Raw genomic sequence first — 26253 nt, forward strand, 5'->3', positions numbered from 1 at the left:
AGGACCTCTCAGGAAGGATTATATTGTACAGATCACCTTAGGTTTTGAGTCTTGTCCTACCCCCAAACACATCCATTTACAGATTAAGGGCAAACTCAACTGGACTCAGTTTAGGAGGTTATTTTATTATTTTATGTTCCTCAGGTTTGGTAGAAAACCAGACCAGGCTTTGATTCCACTCCTCAGTCTTGGTGCTTTGCCTCAGCCTGGTTCTGAGACCTCGCAGCATGAAGTGGACCCTCCACGATCCATTACAGATGTTGCCTCTGACTCCCTGAGAGCACACAATGATCCAAAAGCCATTGACGAGAGCACCTTTAAGTATTGATCCAGAACTTCTGGATGAAGTAAGCTTCAAGACCCTCCTATGGTCTTTGAATAAAGGGGCAGGAATTAACATGTTTGACAATATAATTGTGAATGTGTTCAAAATTATAAGACCTTTAATTTTTATTATTATTACCTGTTTTAAAAAACTGAGGTCTAATTAAAAAATATTTATTTTAGATATAAAACAGTAGAAACCTTAGATTTTTCAAAAAATAGCAAGGGGCTAGAGAAATAGTAGCATAAGGAAGACACTTGCCTTGCACATGGCTGAGCCAGGTTCAAGTGCCCGGCACCACATATGGTCCCCCAAGTCCTGCCAGGAGTAAGCCCCGAGCATCACAGGTTGAGACCCAAAAACCAAAATAATAATAAAATTTTAAAATAGCAAACAGAAGTTCTTCACCATTTCTGTCTCTGCCATTTACTAGCTACACAATATTAACATGCCCAGGTCTCAATTTCCTCTATGTAAAAATGTGCTTCTCACTTTATGGTAAAGACCAGAAGATCTCTTAATTTTTTTTGAATTTCTGGTATTCTATCATGCTACAAAGATGTTATTGATTTATAGCTTACGGAGCCATATTAGGCTGGATCAGGAAGAAGATAGATCAGAGAGTAGGGTTTAAAAATACTACTACTGGCGTATTTGTGAGATTATATAGTGATGTGAAAATTACATATACTAGCAAGATTTAGTATAGGAGTTGTAGAGTATAATTTAAATTTCTTTTTTTTTTTTAACTTTGGAGCAGGGATGTGGTTCAGTGGTAGAAAATGCTTTGCATGTATGGGTCCTTATCTCAGGCACCATGTGCCCTTCTCCCCAACCCAATCCCCCAGCACTGCGTGGTACAACCATCCTTTATTTTTTTTTTCTTGGACCCTGGAATCAAACCCAGGGCATCTCAGAAGTATTCAGGGGCTTACTCCTGGTGGAGCTCAGAGAACCATATGTGATAAATTTGTGTCAGGAAGTTGCAAACCAAGTGGTTTTTACATTGAGCCACTTCCCCAGCTCCCTATCTTGCATCTTCACCATATTATAGAAAAATAATATAGTGATCGTGATACTAGTAATAACAGGAAGTACCACAGAATTATGAATGTTGGAAGTAGAAAGATCCTCAAAATTCCAACCATCCAGAACTGGAGTGATAGTACAGTGGGTAGGGCACTTGCATTGCATGCAGCCAACCATTGTTTAATCCCTGGCATCTCATATCTACCCTGTACACCATGAGGAATAATTCCTGATTGCAGAATGAAGAGTAAACCCTGAGCACCGCTGGGTGTGGCCCATAAAGAAATATCAACAGTTCAACCATCCAACTATTGTTTGAATTTCCTCTGTGACACCACTTGAAAATCAACTGTGAGAGTTTAGTACTTTTTGGCCAATTCCTTTGATATGTGTAAAGTTCTTCCACATATATGACTAACATCTGTTTCCAATAAAATACTCACTGTCTCTTTCTCTCTGTTTCTGTCTCTCCCTCCCCCTCCCCCATCCCCATCACACACACACACACACACACACACACACACACACACACACACACACACACCTGGAAGTGCTTATCTACACCAGACTCTGCTTGGGAGTGATTCCACTGGTGCTCAGGGAACCATGTGGTATACATGGGATCAGATCTGGGCCTCCTACATGCAAAACATGTGCTTAGGCCTCTGAGCTATTTCTCTGTCCCACAAATTTCTCTATTCTACCAAGTGATCAAAACAGGAGCCAGAGACATAGTACAATAGAGAAGGTACATGCCTTGCATGCAGCCAACTGGGTTCCATCCCTGACACCACATATTGTCTTCCAAGCACCGCCAGGGGGATTCGTGAGTACCACTTGGTCATGACCCCAAAACCAAAAAAAATAAGATCAAAGCCATTCCCATTTCGATGGTCTAACTCACATATAATTGAATAGAATCTATTTCTTTCATTTGTTATTTTAGAGTGGAGTTGGGGGAGTACCCCCAGGGCTTACTCCTGGCTCTGCATTCAGGGCTCATTTTTGGTGGGCTCGGGGGTCATATGGGATGCCAGGGATTGAACCACTTGCAAGACAAGCAGGCTACCCACTATACTATCTCTCTAGCCCACCTACATGGAATCTTTTCCATGTACTTTTACTTTCATAGTCTGACCGCATTTGTCTCAAGAACAAATAAAATGAAGGTTAAAATTGCTATTCCAGGATAGAAACTAAAAATATGAAATAAGTAGTAATTATAAGGAAAAGATCTAAAACTTACCACCACTTTGAAGTACTCCTTAGAACCTTGGAGTCTGCTGCACAATATCATGCCAGGCTTTTGGAGCTTGATTATCTCTTGCTTCTCGTCTATGGGCCCGCCACTGGAAAATTAGGGGTGGTATAAATTAGTTTAAAACTCATGGGGCTCAAGGTTTGGTAGTGCTTTTTTCCAGATTGGTGAGTGTGACATAGACTGAAGTAAATATAGCTCTAAGAGCACACACACCAAAGCAAACTGCTGAAGTTTATTACTCCCACGCACCAGTGAGAAGTCTCTGGTTACTTCATGTCTGTGAGCCTTCTCTATATCTCTGCCTTCTCTCCAGAATGTGTTTCTTATTTTTATTTTTTTTATTGAATCACCATGAGATAGTTACAAAGTTTTCATGTTTGAGTTTCAGTCATACAACGATCAAACACCCACCCCTCCACCAGTGCACATTCTCCACCACCAATGTCCCCAGTATACCTCCCCTCTTTCTAACCTTCCCCCTGCCTCCATAGCAGACAATTTCCCCCACTCTCTCTACTTTTCGGCATTATGGTCTGCAATACAGATACTGAGAGGTTATCACGTTTGGTCCTTTATCTACTTTCAGCACACATCTCCCATCCCGAACTTTTCCTCTAACCATCATCACTTCAGTGATCCCTTCTCTATTCCAGCTGCCTTCTCCCCAGCTCATGAGCCAGGCGTCCAACTATGGGGCAATAGAGAATGTGTGTTTCAACTCCCTTGATTCTGATGCTTCTTGAGTCTCAGCCTCTACTTTGCAGGTCCTTTAACATGTGAATCTCTGCACTTTCTGCCTCTAATAATAAAACATTGTTCCAGAACGCAAGTAAGTGCTCTCTTAGGACCATGAGCATGCTCCCTTAGACAGGGTAGTCAGCGTCTTCATTTTCCAGTCAGTCACGTAACACCTAATGCTGAATTTTCCTCACCTTTCTCTCTACTGTTCATAGCTCTGTCTTTGCAGATCAGTGTTCATTTGAAGCCTTGCCATTGCAACTCTACCCCCTCTTCTCCCCTTAACCTTTCTTCTTCCCCCCCAACCCCTGCCTGAAACTCAAGTAAATTAGCTTCTCACCTCTGTTCCCTTGTTTAAAAAAAAGAAAAAAGAAAAAAATCCCATCCTCCTCCAACAGTGTCTGCTCTTGGATTTGCAGTCAGCAGCCATCTCCAATAACCATCAGGCTGTCAGCTTTGCAGCTCCCCTCTACCTCCCACCTCCCCCATCACTCACTAGAGGAAAAAGAGAGCCAGAGCAAGAGCTTGAAATATATCATGCAATAGTGTATCATGAATTTGTTGTGAATCACAGTGGTGAAGCAGGTTTATTTATTTCTGAGACCTTAAATCAATACAAAGTAGGTCTCTTAGTTCTGAAGCTGGGATGGAGTGTGAAAAAATGAGCCCATTGTACTCTTAAAACTTTGGGGAAAGGAGATGACAGCTATATAATTCCATTTACCAGGCACTAGGGGCTTTAATGTGAAGGTGACAGGGAGCTCTTTGTGCATTTAGAGCACCATATCTTCTAAATAAAAGATCTGTAGACTTGATAGTGGAGCATAGCTCCAAGTTTAATAATCTCCAAGCATTAGACTGAGCCAATATGTTCCCAAGTCAGAGAGGTCCCCCCCAAACACTCATAAATTAAAAGTGCAAGAACCGCATGTGTTGGTAGATTAGAAATGCAAGGACTCCAGTCTTTTCTAGGAGAAAGACAGACCTGGGCCCTGGCTGCATACAGACAGCCAAGTGAATATGACACAGACACTGGGAATGAGATTGTGTAGCAGCCTGGCTCCTGGCTGTTCAGCATTCTGGGGAGTATCCCCTGTGCCTGGATCCAAATCTCACTGTGCTCCCTCCCATTCAGAGTGGCTGTCCTCACTGTCTAATCGTCTAATGTACATAGTCAGGAATGTTGACTTAGGAGAGGGGGTGCTTTAAGACTGTTTAGATTGAGCTACACATTTTCATGCTCAGGCTTTACTTTTTGTTGTTGTTGAGTCTTGATTGTTCTTCCTTTTTTTCGGGTGGGGGAAGGTGGAGGAGTAGTGAGGGCTACACTCAGCTCAGCATAGGACTTACTTCTTGCTCTGTGTTCATAGTATCACTCCTGGTGGTGCTTGTGGTACAATATAGGGTTCTGGGGATCAAACCTGGTTCAGCCACATGCAAGGCAAAGCACCTTACTCGCTGTCCTATGTCTCCAACTCTTTTATTATAGTTTGCACAGGGCCAGAGATACATGGCTCAGTGATAGGGTGCTTGCCATGCATGTGGAGGACCTGGTATCAATCCTGGACACCACACACACACACAAAATATATATATAAAGAAAGAAAAAGAAAAAAGCCAGAATGTAGCTCAGTGGTAGAACACTTGCTTTGCATATTTGAGGTTTCACGCCAGTGTCATTTTTAAAAATTAGTATGCACCTAAGAGAAATGAATAAATCAGTGTAACTAAGAAAAATACTCACCCAAATTTAAGCAGCAGCATAAGATGCAAAAGTGAGAAGTCAAGACTATTGGAATATAAAATTAAGATTTGACTTTCTTCACTTTCTGTCAGAAATGTGAAGCATTTGATAAAGCACGCCTTTTCTCCATAGATAAAGCAGGTTTATGCAGCTAGTAGAGTAACTTTCATATAATATGACTTTCTATTATATAGCTTTACTAGCTTACTTCTTGTCCAGGTAAAGAGTTTTGAAAGAAAAACCAGTGGCTATACTGGGGAAAGCTGGAGGAATAGGAAAATTGAACTGTTAACTTTACTCAAGAAAGCCAGTACACATTTTCTATCCACTTAACAAAAAAAAAACTCATTCTGCATATAGTTTCAACATGTGGAAAATTCAAATCAACACTAAATTTTTATACAGATTTAAGGATAATGGCAATTCACATGCAAGTATTGTGTACCTGTTTGTCTAAAATTTTGTTCTAATTATATGGATATATTAAAGCTGCTTTCTGCTTTCATGGAACTTGAGGTTTAAGTTAATAGACAAGAGTGGGCATTTTATGTGTTTGAGTGGGGAGGGGGAGGATTAAATTCCTGCCCACTAGATTCAAAAGAGGAAGCAAAAGAGAAAAATACAGAGATGAACAATCAATGCTACTCCTCAAGAAACCGATCCTGGGGGGTGGGGTGGGGGCGGGGTTGAGGACAACACTAGATCAGTGGTGGGGAAGCAGTGCTGAAGTTTGTGTTATGCATGAAACCCTGTCATTAACAGTATTGTTAATGACAGCAACAGTGCCTAGAACACCCTTTTTGAAAAGAGGGTCATGGGCTGAAGAGATACGGCAGTGGATGGGCTTGCATGTGACTGGACCTGGTAGGTTCAATCCCTGGTACCCAACATAGTCCTTCAAGCCTAGAGGAGAGATCCCTGAGCACAGAGCCAGGAGTAATACCAGATATGCCTACCTCATCCCCAAATGTTTGTTTTTTAATTTAAATAAACCAAGCCCTGGCAAGTATAAACTCTTTGTGTAGCAACTGGTGGACAAGCAGCCAGTCACTCGTGTATCAGTACCAACCATGTACCTCACACCACTTAAACAAACTTGGATTTGATTTTGTTTCAGGGATTAAACCCTAGGCCTCATAAATAGAGAGTACTTCCTGAGCCACCATAATGTAATCCCCAATCCCTATCTTTAAGAACCATTTGATTAAAGATGTATTTAGGAACCTGGGGATGTGACAAGTCGTAGAGCACTTACCTAGGGTGTATGAGGCCTGGAGTTCAATTCTTGGTACCACATAACTACTCACAACTACCTTCCCAACAACACCAGGAGAGCCCCTATTTAAAAAAATAAATAAAATGTCTGATATTTATATCAGTGTATCACTGTCATCCCATTGTTCATCGATTTGCTCGAGGAGGGCACCAGTAACATCTCCATCCGTCCTATCCCTGAGGTTTTAGCAGCCTCTCTTTACTCGTTCTTCCCAATGGTGCCGTTTTGGAGGTTCTTTCAGGGTCAGGGGAATGAGACCCATCATTGTTCCTATTTTTGGCATATCGAATACGCCATAAGGAGCTTGCCAGGCTCTGCCTTGTGGGCAGAATACTCTCAGTAGCTTGACAGGTTCTTCGAGAGGGAGAACTAGACAATAAGAGGTCGTGCAGCCCTGCGTGCTTCCAGGAGCTTTATTTTATAGTCTATGGCTCTTGGCCATTGATGGGATTACATGGCACCAGGGGCAGTTTGTGGGGGTGACTGCCTAGCTGCTGGAAATGGGGGATCTTGGTGGAGGAAGCCCAGTCCTGATCCAAGCAGGCTTGGAGATCTCAGCCCCGGTCTTGCTCACCTGGGTTCCTCTGCTGGTTGCTTCATGTGTGAGACTCGTCTGAGCATGTGGAGAGTGACCTTGAGCATGGGTGTTGTTGGGTTCTGGAGGTCTTCGGCTGCTGGGGCTCTGCTCAGGGCGGGGAGGGAAACAAACTTGCCCTGCTCCAAGGGCCCCGGTGAAGACAGCCAGGCACAGGGGCAGGAGACCCTGCCTGATGTTTATAATGTATAAATAATCCTGGTTAAAGAAGTAGTATAGGGATTAAGGAGATTAAGGAGTTTGCCTTGCATGCAGCTAACCCGAGTTCAGTTCCCAGCACTGCATGGTCCTCAGGCATAGGGAACAATCTCTTAAATGTAGACAGAAGTAGGGGCCGAAGCAATAGTACAGCAGTAGGGCTTTTGCCTTGCACATGGCCCACCCAGGTTCAATCCGCGGCATCCCATATGGTTCCCCAAGCACCGCCAGGAGTAATTCCTGAGTGTAGAGCCAGGAATAACCCCTGAGCATGGGTGTTATCTAAAAAGAAAAAAAAGAAAACCATATATGTGTGTGTGTGTGTGTGTGTGTGTGTGTGTGTGTGTGTGTGTGTGTGTGTGTATATATATATATATATATATATATATATAGGCAGAAGTATCTTCCAGCACTGCTGTGTATGGCCCAACAGCCCCCACAAATAGAAGAATCCTCATCACTTATCCAAACAGAAAAAGGCAAGTAGTTTGTATAGATATTTGCCATAAAAGATGAAAGGGTGGTAAATAAACATGCAAATAATCTTATCAGACATTAGGGAAATACATTAAATTCATAATTTAGATAAGCTATAATGAAATAGATGTATGTGTATATATGTGTGTGTATGCACACACACAAACAATAAATGGGGGTATTTTGGCCACACTTGGCGGTGCTCAAGACTTATTCTTGGTTTTGCACTCAAGGACCTTTCTTTGCAGAGCTCAGGGGACTATATGGCGTACTGGGTTCAACCCAGGTTGGCCATGTGAAAGACAAAACCTTATCTGCTCTACTGTCTCTCTAGCCCCATGAAAATAATATATTTTTTTTTAGTACCAGTAGTTTAAGTCCACACCCTGCAGTGCTCGGGGATTATTCCTTGTTGTGCTTGGGGTACCATATTGAGTGCCAGGTATGGAACTTGGGTTAGTCACATGAAGAGCAAGTACTCTGCTCACTATACTATCTTTCTAATTTCATATATATATATATATATATGCATTAATTATTTTAGAAAAACAACTTTCCCAAATTTAGCATTATATTTTTTAAAAGATAATTTTTTGGAGGTATTATGGTACACAGCCTGGCGCAGAGTCTGCAGATCAACAATAAGCCATTAAAAATAAAGATTCACAAAACCACTATAAAATATATTCTAAATAATTCTTTTTTTTTTTTTTTTTTTTTTTTTTTTTTTTTGCTTTTTGGGTCACACCTGGTGATGCACAGGGGTCACTCCTGGCTCTGCACTCAGGAGTTACCCCCTGGCCATCCTCAGGGGACCATATGGGATGCTGGTAATCGAACCCGGGTCGGCTGCATGCAAGGCAAACACCCTACCCACTGTGCTGTTGCTCCAGCCCCTCTAAATAATTCTTATGAATAATTGTTTCAAGATACTTACTGCAATTTCTACAGTGAATTTAAGTTGAAAGCATTATGAATATAAAAGCTAAGTGTCTTGGTCTGGTGTTTAAAATCTTACAAAGTACAAGATGGTAAAGAGTAATGAGAAATGCATACTAAAGAGGCTGCTTGCAAACTTTGAAGATTTCAAATCTTTATGAGATAAAGCTAAAAAGTAGAAATTATTTCTGTAAAACCATGTTCAAAGTTAGAGACAGAATCTGTCTTTCCTACTCTTGCGGCTCTAGTCTTTTATCTTTGACTCTGAATGTGATTCGGTGTCCAAGAGAAAAGCAAATTCTGAGAGCTGAAGCATTTGTTTCCATATTGGCGTCTGCCTGCGGGCAGGGACGGTCTGTGAACTGCCTTGCCATTGGCAGTGGATCAAGAGAGGCATCTAAGATACCAAGTCTGAGGCATGAAGCATTACGTGAGGGACCTCGCAGAGCAGGCTGTTTTCACTCAGAGCACCCCAGAGGGGGCGGGTGAGAACCCTCCCCACCCCAGGGGACCCAGCCCAAGCAGCCAATCTCCACTACCCAACCACCGCCATGCTCCACGCCGCTTTCTGGACTGCACAGCTGCTTCATTATAAGACACTTCCTATCCATTTTTCATAATTACCACACCATATTTGATGGAGTTCAGACAGTAGGCAACAAATCATAGAAAGTAATATATATATACATATATACACACATATACGTATATATGTACATATATGCATATATATACATACACACATATGTGTGTGTGTATATATATATATATATACACCTCTCAGTGAGCCTGGCAAGCTACCAAGAGTATCCCACCCACACGGGCAGAGCCTGGCAAGCTACCCGTGGTATATTCTATATGCCAAAAACAATAACAATTTTAAAAAATAATTAAAAAATTTTTTAAAAAGTAACAATAGGTCTCATTCCCCTGACCCTGAAAGAGCCTCCAATCATTGGGAAAGACGAGTAAGGAGAGGCTGCTAAAATCTCAGGGCTGGGAGGAATAGAGACGTTACTGGTGCCCGCTCGAGTAAATCAACGAACAACGGGATGACAGTGATACAGTGATGTATATATTTTAAATGACAAATGTTGGTGAGAATATAGAGCAACTTTTGTTTGTAAATAGTTGATAGGAAGGCTTGGCTTCTCCTTCCAAATAAAAAATTTTACACTTAAGATGTCAGGCAAATACTCTTAAAAGAATGAAAATATATATCCATACCAAAACCTACACATGAATATCTATATAGCTCCTTTATAAAAATAAAAATAGGACTGATAAAGTTGCTTAGTGATAGAATGCTTTCCTCAGTGCCCAGGTCCACCAACAGGCAAATAGATGATCAGGTTGTGCTCACATAAAGTGGAATACTAAGCAGCAGTAAGGCAGAACTTCTACACCCACAGCAGAGGGTATCTCTGTCTGTGGTACTAAAGGGAAAGAGACTTGAAAGACCACCTGCTGTTGGGCTTCACTTCTATGACAATCCGGGAAATTACTGGACTGCCGAAACAGTAGTTGTCAGGGGTGGGAGAAGGGGACCGATTACCAATGAAAGGATACATTTGGGCCAGAACGATAGCACAGCGGGTAGGACATGCACTCAGATGATTCCCTAGCACCACAAGTGATCCCCCGAGCCCACCAGAAGTGATCCCTGAGCACTGCCAGGTATGGCCCCAAAACATAAGACACAAACAGCAAGTGAGAGAACACTACATCCTGAGTATGGTGGTATAATCACCCTAAGTTTGTAAGAATTTATAAAATTGCCTCCAAGTGGGCAGTTTTACTGTATATGAATTATACCTTTATGAGCTGCACTTTACAAAAAGCTTTTCCAGGACCAGGGAGAAAGCTGACCTGGCTAGGGTACTTGCTTTGCATGCAGGAATCCTAGATTTGATCCTGAACTCCAAATGGTCCCCTGAGCACTGCCAGGTGTGACCCAAAAAAACAGAAACAAACCTTTTTCAAATTTGAAGCAATTTATTGTCACTGCTTTCAAGTTTGTAGCTAAATGAACAGTTGCTGGGTTGCTGAGATAATTATCTTTTGGCAGTTTTCTCTTTGGAAGCCTGTTTCCCTCATACATTTCCCTCATGCGTGATGAGTTAAACTGTCATGTGGCTCTGTTATACTCCCTTTATATTGAAAATGAGTCTGTCTTCCTTATACAGTCTACTTTCAAATCCTGTCTTCCTTTTGCCACCTAATTCATTCCTCCATTGCACCTACTCAGTAAATGGAGGTCTTCAGTTCTGTTTCTGGTCTGCATCTCAAACTCTTTCAATACCTTTTCTTTTCCTCATAATGCAGCTCCATTACTTCATTTATTCATCAGCATAACAGATCTCTTCATAACTTAGCATTTATGGAGATGATAAGATGATGATTTTAGTTTGGTGGGGGCTATAACTGGAGGTACTCGGAGACCACTTCCAGCAGGAATTACTCCTGGCTGTACTTGAGGAACGCTGGGAGAGGAAGTTGGATCTATTGGTTTGTGCATGAAGACACTGTCTTTTGGAACCCCCGAATACTTTTGACTACTTTGATCTGGTCTTGTTTCCCTATAGATTTTGTTCCATTCACCTCGGATATATTTCTGAAGAAACATTTGCTCAGTGACATGTAGTGCACCACTTAATATTGTTAATTGGAGATAGAATTATTTGTCAGCTTTTAAAAATGCAGCCTCTTCGGTCAAAGAGGAGGTTGTTACCATATGGAGTGGGTGGTATTGGGTTTTATCTTTTTCTCTTTCCTCTTTCTCTCATCCTTCCTCCTCTCCTTTGTCCCTGTTTTACCACTATTTCCCTCCTTCCACATTTTTTTAAAATCAAATCACCGTATCACTGTGATACAGTTACAAAGTTGTTTATGATTGAGTTTCAGTTGTAAGGTGTTCCAACACCCATTCCTTCCTCAGTGTACATTTCCTGCCACTAATGTTCCCAGTTTCCCTCCCACCCACCCCACTGCCCCACCCCTACCTCTATGGCAGACACTTCTCTCTCCTTCTCTCTCTCCCTTCCTTCCTCCCTCCCTCCCTCCCTCCCTCCCTCCCTCCCTCCCTCCTTCTCTCTCTTTCTCTCTCTCCCTCTCCTCTTCTCTTTTCTCTTCTCTTCTCTCTGATTTTCCTTTTAGGCACTATGGTTTGCAATACTGTTACTGAAAGGGTATCATGTGTATCACTTTACCTCCTTTCACCACTCAGTTCTTGTCCAGAGTAATCATTTCCAGTTCTCATTGTCATACTGGTCCCTTCTGTGTCCTAACTACACGCCCCTGCCCCCACATGTTATTTCTTGTAGTTATCTTTCTGTCTAAGCCAAGCCTTTATCAGTAACCTGACTAACCCCAGAGTGGATTTATTATTTGGGTGATGTGGGGAGGGGCTCTTAGGCAGTGCTCAGGAGGTTCTCAGGCCACACTCCAAGATACTTGGTCAAAATGGGCCAGGTCCAGGGGCTGGAGTGATAGCATAGCGGGTAGGGCGTTTGCCTTGCACGCGGCCGACCCGGGTTCAAATCCCAGCATCCCATATGGTCCCCTGAGCACCGCCAGGGGTGATTCCTGAGTGCAGAGCCAGGAGTAACCCCTGTGCATCGCCAGGTGTGACCCAAAAACAAAAAAAAAAAAAATGGGCCAGGTCCAAGGATGCCGTGCTTCTAGGGCCTGGCAGTGCTCAGGGAACCATGTGGTGCTCAAACTCAAACTCAGATCCCAGCACAGGCAAAGCAGAGCTGTCACTGTGGTCCCTCAGAGGGACTTTAATATCTGGCATTATGGATAAAGGCCAGTGACATGACTGCTCAGAAGTTTACAAAGTCCCTCCTCAAATCCTCTTTAGAATGGAAATATCCTAATAAGAGAATACAGCAAGGACTCTGCTGATGTAGTTAGATGCAGGAGGATTTTCATGCTCTTTGCTTCTTAATTAGAAGATCGCCCTGCCCCACCTCCAATTCTTTGAAGAGGGAAAGACTGAATAAAAGGGAGAGCAGCAGTAGATTTCATTTTTTATTCTATTGATATGCATCATTATTTTTCACATCTTCAGCACATGATTGCAGATATTCGCCTATGAGTCTGAGGGTCCCCACCATAATGTGTATACCAGGACAAAAGCAATTTTATAAAAATTGAGCTAAGTTGCATCTGTGAAACTTGGAAATCTCAATGCCTGTGCTGACAAATATCCTGACAAGTAAATACTACACTCTTTCAGTATTACATAGTGATTTCATTTGCACAAAACCTCACAATGCTCCACCACTTCAGTCAAGCGTCTGAGCACTGGGGAAAGGAAGAACGTGTTTATCTTGATCTCCAAAAAGGGATTTAAGGGAGAGCGCAGGCGGTATATTAGACTGTTTTCATTGCCTGTCAGCTATGGTAAACCTGAGCTGTCTGCAGTGTCTCTAGATAAGCGGCAACAGCAGCAGAGGCGTTAGCATGTATGTATGATTGCTTTCATTTGTACTTCTTATGTATCTCAAAATTTCTAAAGACTGTGTGTCTCTGCTAATCACCGCTTTTAAGCAGTGCCCTTAATTCTCAGGTCTACCAGCTTGCACTGGATGAAATTCTGGATGACACTTAGAGAGTTTATAAAGCGAGTAGATTGAAGATCCTCTTTCAGATGCAGCCCTCTGTCGATTCTGTTGGCCTGGGCACTCTTCAGCAGAAGCCCCGAGATGGTGCTTGTTCCTAGTATTCTGTGATACTACGTCTCCACTAAGAGCGACATTGCAGCTAAGTGGGGCTTCAGGAAAGTCACCTTTGCTTAAAGAGCTCCCTGATCTAAATAATTACTGGTGCTTATTGGGAGGATGAATGGAAAGTTGGTATCATGAGCTATGAAATGTGAAAAGAATAATTTGGGAAGTAGAACACAGCAAACAGCTTACCTATAAATGCATGTGTTCACATTGGAAAACTGATGACTGATGAATGAAGCTCACCTGCTTCATGAAATTGCCGATCAGGTGGTTTCTGGAGAAGGCTAACGGGGCAACGTTGCAAGCTGCCGCTGGGGTTCTTCCTACGGGGGAGGTTTCCCCTTTGCCTTCCTAGCTGCTGGCCAGGGCTTGCATGACTGTCGCAGCTTGAGCCTTTCAGAGCTAGGCAGAATGGATTTTTGGCCTAGGCCAGTTTCTGCTTCTTCAGTCAGAGCTTTTGTTGTGAAGTATTTTAAAATCATTAAAACCACTTGAGTCAGCAACGACCCCTATAAATCAGGAGCCATTGTGTGTGCCCTCTTTCTGCTGGTGCTTGCTCCAAACATACAGTCGTTGAAGATGAACCAAGGGGACTGCTTTCTCTTCACCACCTATTGTTAAGTAGCTATGATTGTCAACATTTGTTTGTGGTTAGTGAAGCAGCTTTCATTTCTGTATCCATTTCATCCCCTCCCCCGCCTCCTAAGGTAGGGCTGACTCAAGAGAGATCTTTGGATACTGTTAATTTGTCTTACAATTTCTTTTTCTATTGAATTTCCAAACTTAGTCACCCTTTGCATGGGGCAAATACTTCTTCACCCCAAAAGTAATGTTCTTGGTGTAGTAAATCCTGGCTAAGTTTCTTTTGGAACACAGAGGAGATGACACGGTAATGCTGCTCTGTAGCCTTCTCAGAACAATGCCACAGCATCAGAACTGGGTTTCCGCTTGTACTGGCAGGACATGCTAAGTTATTCAGCTCTTGCTTCTTCCAAATTCACATCCTTTGGAGGAGTATGGAATGAAAGGGCAAGTGGCGGGTCCTCTGCACAGAACCTGGTTTGCAGGGGAAGGGAGGTCTTTGCTTCTCTGATGAGCAGGAAGAGTGCTGGGTGCAGGTGTATTTGAACAGCCAAGCAGTTCTTGGTCTGCATCACCCCTTTGTCCGAGATTGGTCGATGACTAATTTTGGAGAGGTGTGAGATTCTAACTGGTTGAACATTTATCAAATCCTAAAGACAATATTTCATAGAGGGAAAAATAAATGTGTGTATGAGTAGAAAGATGTCCACAGCTCGCTCTCTTCGAGGCAGCAAAGGGTTGTTGGCTCCTGGCATAGATCGAGAATATCATATTCAGGGTCAACAGTGTCTCCTTTTCCCCCTTTACAGTTTTATTTTAATAATTAAAAATACTGCTGATCGCACCAAACGACTTCTGGCAGAGAGGGATGCTGTCCCAGAAGGACCAGTTGTGGGCCATCGGGTTTATGACGCCCATAAAACCGGAGCCAGATCAGAGCATGAGTGACAGGGGTCTTGCCTCCACCCGGGTCCCCCACCAGCTGACTCCTTGGGTATTTGTTGTGGGTGGGTGTTTCGTTCTGTTTTATTTCCTGATGCATGTGTGTGTGTGTGTGTGTGTATGTGTGCGCACACTTAGAGATATAAATGAAACAGGTATGTAACGCCCTCTGCCTGTTAGAAAGACTAAAGCCATAAAAATAACAAACGGCGTGTATTTGCTAGAATGTCAAAGTTATGAGTTTATTTTGTAATGATGTGCTCCTGCCTTCATGAGGTAAACTGGCCGTGGCGGAGGTGTTATTAGTAATATGGACGCAGTGGAGCAGAAAGCCGAGTGACCGAGAGATCAGTGTATCAGTCAGAGAGAGGGCAAATGGAAAGAGACAGCAGGAGAATGAGAAAAGAGCCGCGGTGCCTGGGCTGAGATTATAGTGCCAGCTCGGAGGAGGGGAGGCCCGTGTCAGCTGGGCTCTCCCCAGGTCTGCCCCGTTCCGGGGGCTCTTCCAGCTCGGAGCTGCCCACGAAGACCCATTCTGTGCACTGCCTGACTTTTATTTTTTATTTCATTTTACTTTTCCTGTTCCTTCCAAGGGAGTCTCTTCCACCCATCCTGGTTGAAGTTAAATAGAACTGAAGCCAGGTGGGTCACATGGAGGCCATCACTTTGGTCACCAAGTTCCTCAGTCTTTGGAAGGTCTTGATGCACAGGCCTGATCCAAAGCGCAAGAACCTCTCAAAATGCCTAACAGGAAGGAGCAGAATGGGAGTAAAGAGGCAGAATTCACTGCTCTTTCGTTTATTAGCTTCTCCCCAGAGACTGGAAGTAAATAAAAGTTAGTAAGGAAAAAAATTTCGTGTAGTAGTTATTTTCGAAAGGAGGCAGGGAGGGGAAAAGGGAAAGGTACAATACAGTAAGCGCGCTACAACTGTTTAGAGCTCTCCAGGGCTCCCCCAGATGACTGGCAATTACTACACACTCAGCAGTTTGCAATAGTCAGTGATCAGGCCGCCCGGCTTCCATCTGCTGGGTCAGAAAACCTCCCTCCCTGGAAGAAATTATTAACCAATCTTCAAGGGAAAAAGAAAGCCTGCAATTTATAAGTGCAAGAATATTTTTCCCCCTCTTTTTTAAAGGAAACTTGGTGGTTTCCAGTGCCAGGTACGCTTGGACCTCACAAGGGTTACACTCTTGCAGGGATCCACTGACAACCAGGGCCCCAAATTTCCTAAGATTCTGGGAGAGAAGGATGGAGGAGAGGTGGGCTTGGATGTAAACCCCTGCCCTGCACCCAACACACATCAAGGGCTCACGTGTTGCTTCAGGGTTTTACCAGCTTAGTGCTTATGCATGAGGAACAGCTTTCAAAACCAAATGTGAAGGAGAAAGCAAACCCCACAGCACTTCTTTAACTGTGACTTGTCAACTAAAGATTGTCAAGCAACAGGCACATCCCCTCTGGCACAGCAGCTTTGCCAGGCTTGGGATGTCGAAGTCGCCTGGGTCTCTGGATGCCAGGCCTCGCCTATCCCAGCAGTTTCGACTAAGGGTCCAAGAATGCCTCAAGTCTTTGTGGGAGAGGGCGAGTTGCTGGTTTTTAGATTACAGCAGTATCTGTAATGGCTAAGTCTGCAGTTGTTTGTTTGTTTGTTTGTTTCCAGAATGAAGGTCCATAGCGCCCCCCTCTGCACCCCCTTCCACAGCAGCCTCTAGCCTTTCTAGAGACTGTCCTGTGGAGGTGAGAGCCATTTTCACAGTTGTTTTGCCTTTTTTCCTGCCCGAGTGCTCATCTTTCCTCTTGCTTGTCTTCCTAGGTTCTTGGGCGGGAGGTGTATACCTCCAATAACCAGCTCGGGGGCATCCAGATCATGCACAACAATGGCGTCACCCACAGCACCGTCTGTGATGACTTCGAGGGGGTGTTCACAATCCTGCACTGGCTGTCTTATATGCCTAAGGTGAGCCCTCGACCCAGCGCTGACAGCCCACTACTGACAGAGCCCACTTCTCACTGCCTCTGTGCTTGGCATTTCCTTTCTTTTGTGGGTGCAGGGAGGGGTGGGCCTGATTCCCAGGGGCTATTCCCAACTCACTGCCTAGGGATCCTTCCTGATAGTGCTGGGGTTTGAACTTTGGCCTCCTGCATGTAAAGCATGTGTTCAGCTCTTCAGTCCCAGTGGGGACATGTTTTGTTTTGTTGCAGGTGTATTTGGGAAGGAGGGCTATTTGTTTGCTTTTGAGCCTCACCCCAGCAGCACTTTGGTCTTACTCCTGGCTCTGTGCTCAGAGATCACTCCTTGCTGGGCTCAAGGGGACCATATGTGGTGCCAGGTCTGCTACATGCAAGGCTAGCACCCTACCCACTGTACTATCACTCCAGCCTTAAAGCATGTTTGATTTTGGTTTTGAGAATACACCCAGCAGTACTCAAAGCTTACTCCTGGCTCTGTGCTCAGGAATCACTTCTGGTAAGACCCAGGGGACTCCGTGCTATGCTAAGGATTGCACTCTGGGATTTCACAGGCCAAGCATGTGCTCCAGCCGTTGAGCTGTCTTTCCTGTTCAGTTTCCTTTTTCCTTAAAGCCTTCCACCTTTTGGGTGCCAGTGAATTCCATTGATTGGGCCCATGACTGGTGTTCCAGCCGTGGAAATCTTTATGCACTCTCTGGGCTCAGATCCTAGTATGGGTAGGCTTCCTTCTCGTTGGGCTTTGCTCCTCTGTGATCGCCATCTGTTCCATTGGGGATTTTTCCAGAAAACCAGACCCTGAAATCAAGAGTCTGAGTGAGTGCGCAGCTTTGTGCCAGGCTTCAGGACATGCCGGGAGCGCTTGTGCATGGCCCTCAGGGCCAGGCATGGGATTGGATGCTTCTGGCCAATGACCAGTTCAGATGGGTCTCAGTCCTTACCCTGGCACCTTGGCCGTGATGGTTGCTAAATTGTCAGAAGTGCCAGTTGTTCACTGAGTGCTGTGCTCTCTCCCTCTCTGTCTCTCTCTTTAGAGCGTTCACAGTTCGGTTCCTCTCCTGAACTCCAAGGATCCAATTGATAGAATCATCGAGTTTGTTCCCACAAAGGCCCCGTATGATCCCCGCTGGATGCTAGCCGGCCGTCCTCACCCAAGTACGTTGTGTCTGAAGATTCTTTGTGCCCTGGCCCTCAAGGTCTCAGTCTTCCTTTCAGTCCCTCACCAATTCCTGCACAATAGCCTGCAACAAATAAAGCAGAGCTAAGTAAATTGGGATAAGAGAAATCTTGGGTGGGGGTGTCATCCCTGAAGAAAAGAAGGTGGAAAATCCTTCACCAACAAGTGAAAAATAAGTGAAATGAGATTTAAAAGTCAGCCATCACACACTTTTCTTGTGTTTATTTTGTTAGAGTACTTCTTACTTAGTGGATTCAGAGAGTTTAAAACTGTTAGACATAAGCTACAGAAGCTTAGAAGTGGAGGACCAGACCTCTATCATGAGGCTGATTTTTCCCAGAGAGGCAAATCCATGTTGGACAAATGTACATTCTCATTTGTTAATTCATTTCACTACTTTAGCAAAGTTTCCTTACCAGGAAATTATTCTGTGATGCTCCAACTCTCCCTGCTAGATTTTTTTTTTTTTTTTTTTTTTTTTTTTTTTTTGCTTTTTGGGTCACACCTGGCGATGCACAGGGGTTACTCCTGGCTCTGCACTCAGGAACCACCCCTGGCCGTGCTCAGGGGACCATATGGGATGCTGGGATTTGAACCCGGGTCGGCCGCGTGCAAGGCAAATGCCCTACCCGCTGTGCTATTGCTCCAGCCCCTCCCTGCTAGATTTTTTAAATATGATTTTGATCTGATTTTTTTTTTAACATTGAGGAAGAACTTGGTTTTTTTTGTGTGTGTATAAAATGCAACTGTTTCAAAGGCAGACTAGGTAAACAAATGGAATATGGAAGGTGAGTTATTAAATTCTAGTCATTGAGATTTTGTTTTTGAGAACTCTTTTTGGCTTTTTGGTCACACTGATGATGCTCAGGGATTACTCATGGCTCTGCACTCAGGAATTACTTCTGGCAGTGCTCGGGGACCACATGGATGCCGGGGATAGAATACCGGATAGAATTTCTATACCACATGCAAGGCAAACATTGTACCCACCATGCTATTGGTCCCATCCCTGAAAGAGAGCTCTTCTTATGGAGTTCATGCCCAATTCAATCAGCTTAATCAATGGTGAATAAATAACAGTACTCCTACATTTAAAAGAGTGAGGTGGGGGGAGGGGAGAAGTCTTCACGCGAAATTACTAATAAACCTTTGTTTATTAATAAACCTTCATTAATAATGGTTTTTTGATCTTTCATAAGGGGGCCAGAGATAGTATAGCAGGGAGGGCACTTGCCTTGCCTGTGGCCAACCTGGGTTTGATCTCCAGCACTGCCAGCCGTGATTTCTGAGTGCTACCGAGTGTGACTGAAAAACAAAGAACTTTCATAAGGAATTCTTAATAAACCTTTGCGGCACCCACTCTGAACCATGTGGGACCGTAAAACACTTCAGTTACATTGTCTTCTATGGGCTTACTCTCTCTCCTAACACAAAGAAAGTACTGTTTGACAACTCAGAGAAGTTAAGTGATTTATGCAAGGTCCCACAGCTATTAGGAGCTGGGATTAGTCTGAAGGAAAACTGTAGATAGTGTAAAAAACTTAACCCCAAAATGTTTGATTTTAATTTAATTTTTTTTTTTTTTTTTTTTTGCTTTTTGGGTCACACCCGGCAATGCTCAGGGGTTACTCCTGGCTCTGCACTCAGGAATTACCCCTGGCAGTGCTCAGGGGACCATATGGGATGCTGGGAAACGCCCTACCCACTGTGCTATTGCTCCAGCCCCTTAATAAATTTTTAACCATTGTCTTTAGTGCCCTTTCTTTTTAATCTGTTGTTGTTGTTGTTTGTTTGTTTGTTTGTTTGGGGGCCACACCCAGCATTTCTCAGGGCTCACTCCTGACTTTGCACTAGGAATTACTCCCGCAGTGCTTGTGGGACTATATGGGGTGCTGGGGATTGAACCCAGGTTGGCCACTTGCAAGCCCTACCCACTGTACTCCGCTGTACTATCTCTCAAAGCCCTTCTTGTTACTCTTAATAATACAAAGTAGTTTTTCTTATGTAAATATGAAAATCACCATAGTCGTCGTCTCCCTATCATTCATTTCTATACCACAATTATGATTTAGAGTTATTGTGATAAAAATACTGGCTAGTTCTCAAATCCAGAATTATTGGGGAGAATTCAAATAAGATTCAAAGTTTTCCTTAAATATATGAAGAGTCATATTACAAACTGGTTTTTAACTTCTCTGTCTGAACTGAACATGATCTGCTTTTTTGGGTAAAAACCCACTTATGGACACTGGTGAAGGGACTGGTGTTGATGCATTACATTTCTGAAATTCAATCCTGAATTCCTTTGTAACTTAGTGACTAAATAAAACTTAAAAAAATTAAAACAAGAAAAAACCCTTACATAGCCATACTGATCAGTGGCTTCCCACCTTTAGTCAACAGACAAGACAGGAGGATTTTGTTATTTAATTTTTTTGTTGTTGTTTTGAGGGTCATACCTGGCAGTGCTCTGGGCTTACTCCTGGCTCTTTGCTGAGGAATAACTCCTGGGGTACTCAGGGGACTGTATGGGGTGCCAGGGATCTAACCCTGATCCACCACATGCAGCGAAAGCAAGGGAAGAAGATTTTGAAAGAAGAATATATTCCCAGTTTGAAATGAATTGTAGAGCCTCCAAATCATTGTTGTTGAAGTAAGAATAAAGTTAAGATTTCAGAATCTTCATGTGCTCAAGCAGTTTGGTTTGGTCCCTTCATCAAAATTTGAGCTGATCTCTGTGTGTTATGGAGTGAGCTGATCTCTGTGTGTAGGTGGGTATTATCCTGGCCATTATTAATGAGATCCGCTAAATAAAATGAAATTGTGATAAACTAAGTTTTCTGTTTTGGGATAATATTTTTTCATCGACTCCCTAGCAATTCATCCTGCTGTCTATGTGTAGCTAACGCTCGCTCCCAAATCGAGTGACTTCAGATTTTAATTTAGTGGGAGCGTTAAAGAAAGCAGATGATTCCCTGTGATAAGTTAAAGCAGATATCTTCTAGGTGAAAAGTTAAAGTCATTTATTAAAGGAGATAGTGCTGTGATATTCTTCAAACTGACGCCCAACACGAGACCAGAATCTAAACGATCGGCTTTGAGTTCACGATAGAGAGATAATTTTGAAACGGATGATCACATTTTACACTGGGGCCATAGAGGCAGGGAATGTAGAACACAGTAATTACAAGTTTAGTCTTGATAAAACACTCTCCATCCTGTTTAAGTCAGCAAAGGTTAGCTTGCTCGGATCTCCACTTTTAATTGGTTTTGGACTTGGACTTTTAGGGGGCGGAGGGCCCATGTTCAAATTAGAAGAATCCCTGAGAAACCGTGAGCTGAGAGGGCAGAGCTAGGAAACAGTTGTTTGCAGAAGCTTTTGTGGGGCCTTGGTCAAACATGGATGCCTGTGAATAGAAGTGCTTTATTCCTTAAATTTAGATGTTGGAGAATTTTCTTCACTCTTTTCCCAGTGAAGGAAATTCTCTGTGTGAGGAAAATTAATAAAATGTCTGCATCTCAGCTGTTACATTTTTCACTCTCTAAAGAGAATATCTGGGCATGGCCCTTTTCTGTAGAAAGAATATACCTTTTTGGTATTATTTTGTTGTTGTTGTTTTGGGGCCACATCTGGTGATGTTCAGGGCTTACTCCTGCCTCTGCATTGAGGAATCACTCCTAGCAGCACTCAGGGGACCATAGAATCCCAGACATTAAAAATAGGTCGGCCACATGCAAGGCAAATGCCCTATCCACTATACTATCATTCTGGCCCCAGAATATACTTTTTATGTTGCAAGTAAAGTGGATCTGGCTTGTTGCTTTTCTAGTAGAGATACTGAGACCCTTTTCTTCAAACTTGGCTTTCTTCTAATCATTAATACTTACCATTTGTCTTCAACTTTCCATTGAAAGGAAATCAGGGAATCAAGTAAAATTGTAAGCTAAGTCTTAAAATAGAAATAGACATTTTGAAAACATCTTTAATGACTTGGCTGCCTTTTGACAAATGTTTGTGTTGTTCTGAAAAAAAAAAAAGCCAAGTTATTTATTTAAAAGCATGCAAACTCTCTCTCTGCTAGCTGAACCCCATCGTTTAACAATAAATGATGCTTTTGCTGATAAATGATTCTTCTCATACAGGCTAGCAAATGAAATAGGGGGTGATGTCTGAAGGCGGATGAACATTCAGCTGCCTAATGCTTTCATCTATTATAATATGGTTAAAACCAACAAACTCCCCACCGCTACCACCCCAAAATAATCCTCCAAATGCAACCTTAGATTTGTCTGTGCCAGTGAATTTTCAGTGGATTAACTGTCTTCATACTCTTCGTTTTCTTTCTTCTCCTCCTGTAGCTCAAAAAGGTCAGTGGCTGAGTGGATTTTTTGACTACGGCTCTTTCTCAGAGATCATGCAACCCTGGGCCCAGACCGTGGTAGTGGGCAGAGCCAGGTAAGAGTTCTTTTGTTTTGAAAGCTCTTTTCCTGCCCGACCGAAAACAAGGACAGGAAGGGCCATGGCTGTCCAGCTTCCTACCAATAGTGATCTCTTGGTGGAAACTTTGTAAGCCTATTGGGTCATCGTCATGCCTAAGGCAGCATAACTACAGTGCTGATTCCCAGTTTTCATTCAGTGAATGACTCCACTGATGCATTGAGTCTGAAATCTGGGCTCGACAACATTTCTTTTTTATAATGCTGAAAGAAAAGCTCTTCGGGGGCTGTAAAGTCCAACTCCAATCGTCATAGCCCACCAGTGACCCTGCCCCCACCTCCCTGAAAAGACTTTCTCTCCAGGAGTAGAGGGACAAGCAATTCCTAGTCACCAGCTCTGTGTCTCCGGAGAGAAGTTCCTTCCTTTGTGGCATCCAGATTACTTAGGTCACAAATATACTATATTGGTTTATCATCAGATTTGAATTGGGGGAGGAAAGGTTGACCTGAAACAGGAGTGAGTAAAAGAAGCTAGAATAGGTTGCCTGGATACCTGTATTTTTCAAGTGGGAAATTGAAGTTTCTATTAAATTTTAATACCCTCTCTAAGAAGTGCTTCACTCAACAGCCAGCTCTGCACGAAATAATCTGTAGCGCTCCCTATAACGAGCACCTGCCAACGCTGATCTTAATCTCTCTGTGCACTGCAGAGACGGGCTGCCCCAGGGACCCACATCTGGAGCTCACCTTCCTCTCGGGGGCAATCAGTTTTCCTTATCTTGGTGAAAAGTGGCACCTGCTCAAGATTCTCAAACATGCCACGTTGGGTTGAGATTTAGATTCTAGCTTTGAAAATAATTCTGGGCTTTGTGGTTCTCTGCCTACCACGGGTCAGCATGCCTCACACGGCCAGTGGTGGGGATCCATCAGATGGTCAGGCCCGCAGACGAGATCTGCTGCTGAGATTCTGGAAGGGAGTCTGGACTAGAGCGATCCCAGACAAGCGCTCAGAGGCTAGCTCCCATTTTCTCTTGCCTCACCAAAGGCTGCCAGGTTCCAGTGACAATTATTGTTCAGTCTAATCAAGTTCTCACTGGATGGTGGGGTGGGGGTGTTCTGGAGAAAGAGAGCCCTCCCACCACAGGGTCTATGGCTTTATTACATACGTATAGGCCTTCAGTCATTCTAGAACCAACTCTTTTGAGAATTTGTCTATCCTGCTGCAGTATTTTTCTTTTGAAACACACGCACAAACACAAACACAGGTGTGTGTGTGTGCTTATACTCATGTATGCACGTACAGATTTTAAGCCTCCAAAATCCAAACCTTTGTTTAGATCTTTAAGATCGTCCCATGGGGAAAAAAGAGAATAATTTGTTACACTTAAAACTGGAAGAATAGAGATTTTTCTGTGACCAAGATCATAGAGATTGTTCTGTGACCAAGATCAGTCAAGCTTGGCTTTGGGTAGCTCTGCCATTGTTTGTTGTAACACTCACTGACTTCTTCCTTTCTTTTCATCTGATGAGTTCTGGGCTTCTTACTCCAAACACATACACACACTCACCAGTATATAAAACACAAATGGAGCTACCTTCTTTCAAAAGCAGTGGCACTTCGAGAAATAAATATAAATGTATTCTTCTGGGATTGTTACTGTAAGTGCTGCCAAAACTCATCTTTGGTATGTATGTTTGGAATATGTGTGCTATTGGCTGTAAATTGTCTTTTATTATTCCATGGCACCTTGTCCAGGGACACACTATAAAACAAGATGTAGCATCTTCATGTGCTAGCCTGATAAAATTTATATGAAGTATAATAGAAAACAGAAGTTGTTCTGAGCTGTTTTCAAGTTCAATAAATAACTGTAATACTCGGATAAAGATGTTCTTTATTAGGTCACATGGGCCCTAATATATAAGTTATAAGTTACCGATTTAGGGTGGCTTTTGCAATTACAAGTTTCCAGCTGGATTGTTAATCATTGTGAACAGAAATATTTCTGAACCCTCCTGTGTACCTCCTGCTCGTTGTCTGGTTGTCTAGAGGGCTTTTGATTCTGATTCAATGCAGGCAAGTGACAAAGGGGTGGGTGGTCCCCACTCAGACCCTCTCGGGCCTCCATTTCCAGTAACCAATGTAACAGCCCAAGACCATTCTTCATGGAAAAGTTTGTTATGGAGATACTATGGGGAATGTGAGACTGTAGCCCATCCCAGCCCAACCCTAAGTAATTTGGCTGAGAAAGTGAAGATTAAATTGTATTTTCCAGAATAAGGCCAAATCCTTTATATTGCCTGTCTCTGTCTTTGTTGCCCTCCCTCTTCCTCTCACTCCCTCCATCCTATCCAACCTTTCTCCTCTCTCTTTCTCTTCTCTGTCTCTCTTTTCTGGTGTTTTTAGGACATCCTTATTAGGACCAACATGGGACCAATAGAGAGTATAGTATGGAAGCCTTGAGCTCCTGAACATTTTTTAAATTGATGTAGGTTGGAGATATACTTCCATTGTAAATCAAAATTATTATTAAAATTTATTCTTGGCCCATTGATATTTTTCAATGAAAGAGATTGCTAAGGAATTATTCAACCACTTTCCTATATTTGTCCCATTGGGGCAGAGGAGAGGGTGGGTGGCCCCTGCACTATTCAGGGAACCCAGGGACCACTCCTTGTGACACTTGGCCTACTGGGCTATATGATTCAATGCCAGGGCCCAAAAATGTGCCCTGCTCCGGCCCTGTAGTGTCAGGGACTACCAGGGCCACACCTGATTATACTCAGGAGACAACACCCTGCTGGGGATCAAACTGGGGTTTGGGACATGTAGAACTATCACCCAGGCCTGCTTCTGTTTCTCATTATCCCTATAAACTATAGCTCTGTTCCAGCAACACCAGCAGCCATTAACAAACAGTTACTATAGGTTTCAGGTTTCTGCTGCTGTTCAGAACATATCCTTCCATCGTCACTAAAGTGATGGCTCTGGAGAGAACTGAGAAGTTTCATTTGGCAGCCACAGACTTGGGAGTATACATACATGCATGCAAGGTTATTGGGTCTGAATATAGAGGTTCCTCTTTATTTGGACTTACCTTGTGGTGGGGAGGGTCATTTCCTACTGTATTTACAAAGTTCTTGGTCTTTGTTTTTGCCAACTCAGTAGACTCACATTTTAGCCCCAGAAGAGTCAAATTCTCCAGCTCTGTATTTGTTTCAGCACCACTCTCAGACCCCACTGTTTTGATTGGGGCTGGAAAAGAAATGACTTGCTTCAACTTGACATACATCGGTGGCTTTTGTGTTCTTTTTTTAAATCAGGCTAGGAGGAATACCTGTGGGAGTAGTTGCTGTAGAAACTCGAACTGTGGAGCTCAGTATTCCAGCTGATCCTGCAAACCTGGATTCTGAAGCGAAGGTAGATCACCTCAGGTCCCCTGTGTGTCACTGCTCAGGGTTGTGTCTCTCTTCTGCAGGGCCTGGGGATACCTTGGAAACCAACCACTTTGCAGACCACCCATTTTAGAGAGGGTGGGCAGTTGGCAGTTTTGAAGGATATCAGACCATTCTGTGCTCACTTTTAAAACAACTCTAAGTGGACTACAAGCTAACTTCTGCCTGAAATGATTAAGTAGGGAGTTGGTTGTTTTGTTGACATGAAAAAGCAGAAAGCCCCTGACTTTGGCAGGGAGGTGGGCTTCAGAATGGCAGTTAAGACTATGCCACTTGCAGGTTTTCTGAGCACACACATGAAACTGATAAGGACGTATTCCCTTCCCCAGTCTGAACACTGCAGCCCATCCTTTTTAAAAGGTGGATTCTGTTTTT

General features: G+C 43.3%; 1 protein-coding gene across 9 annotated transcripts in view; it reads left to right on the top strand.

Moving 5' to 3' along the window:
* Positions 1-26253, top strand: part of ACACA (acetyl-CoA carboxylase alpha) — a 322844-nt gene that overhangs the window by 261286 nt on the left and 35305 nt on the right. For all 9 annotated transcript variants that reach the window (XM_055130189.1, XM_004608595.2, XM_055130190.1 and 6 more), the window contains 4 exons: positions 16654-16797; positions 17843-17963; positions 22345-22441; positions 25747-25843. In XM_055130189.1, coding sequence (XP_054986164.1) covers positions 16654-16797; positions 17843-17963; positions 22345-22441; positions 25747-25843 — 459 coding nt within the window. The remainder of the gene's footprint in view (positions 1-16653; positions 16798-17842; positions 17964-22344; positions 22442-25746; positions 25844-26253) is intronic.

This window comes from Sorex araneus, chromosome 3 (genome assembly GCF_027595985.1).
Source record: "Sorex araneus isolate mSorAra2 chromosome 3, mSorAra2.pri, whole genome shotgun sequence".
In the NCBI taxonomy this organism is placed as follows: Eukaryota; Metazoa; Chordata; class Mammalia; order Eulipotyphla; family Soricidae; genus Sorex; species Sorex araneus.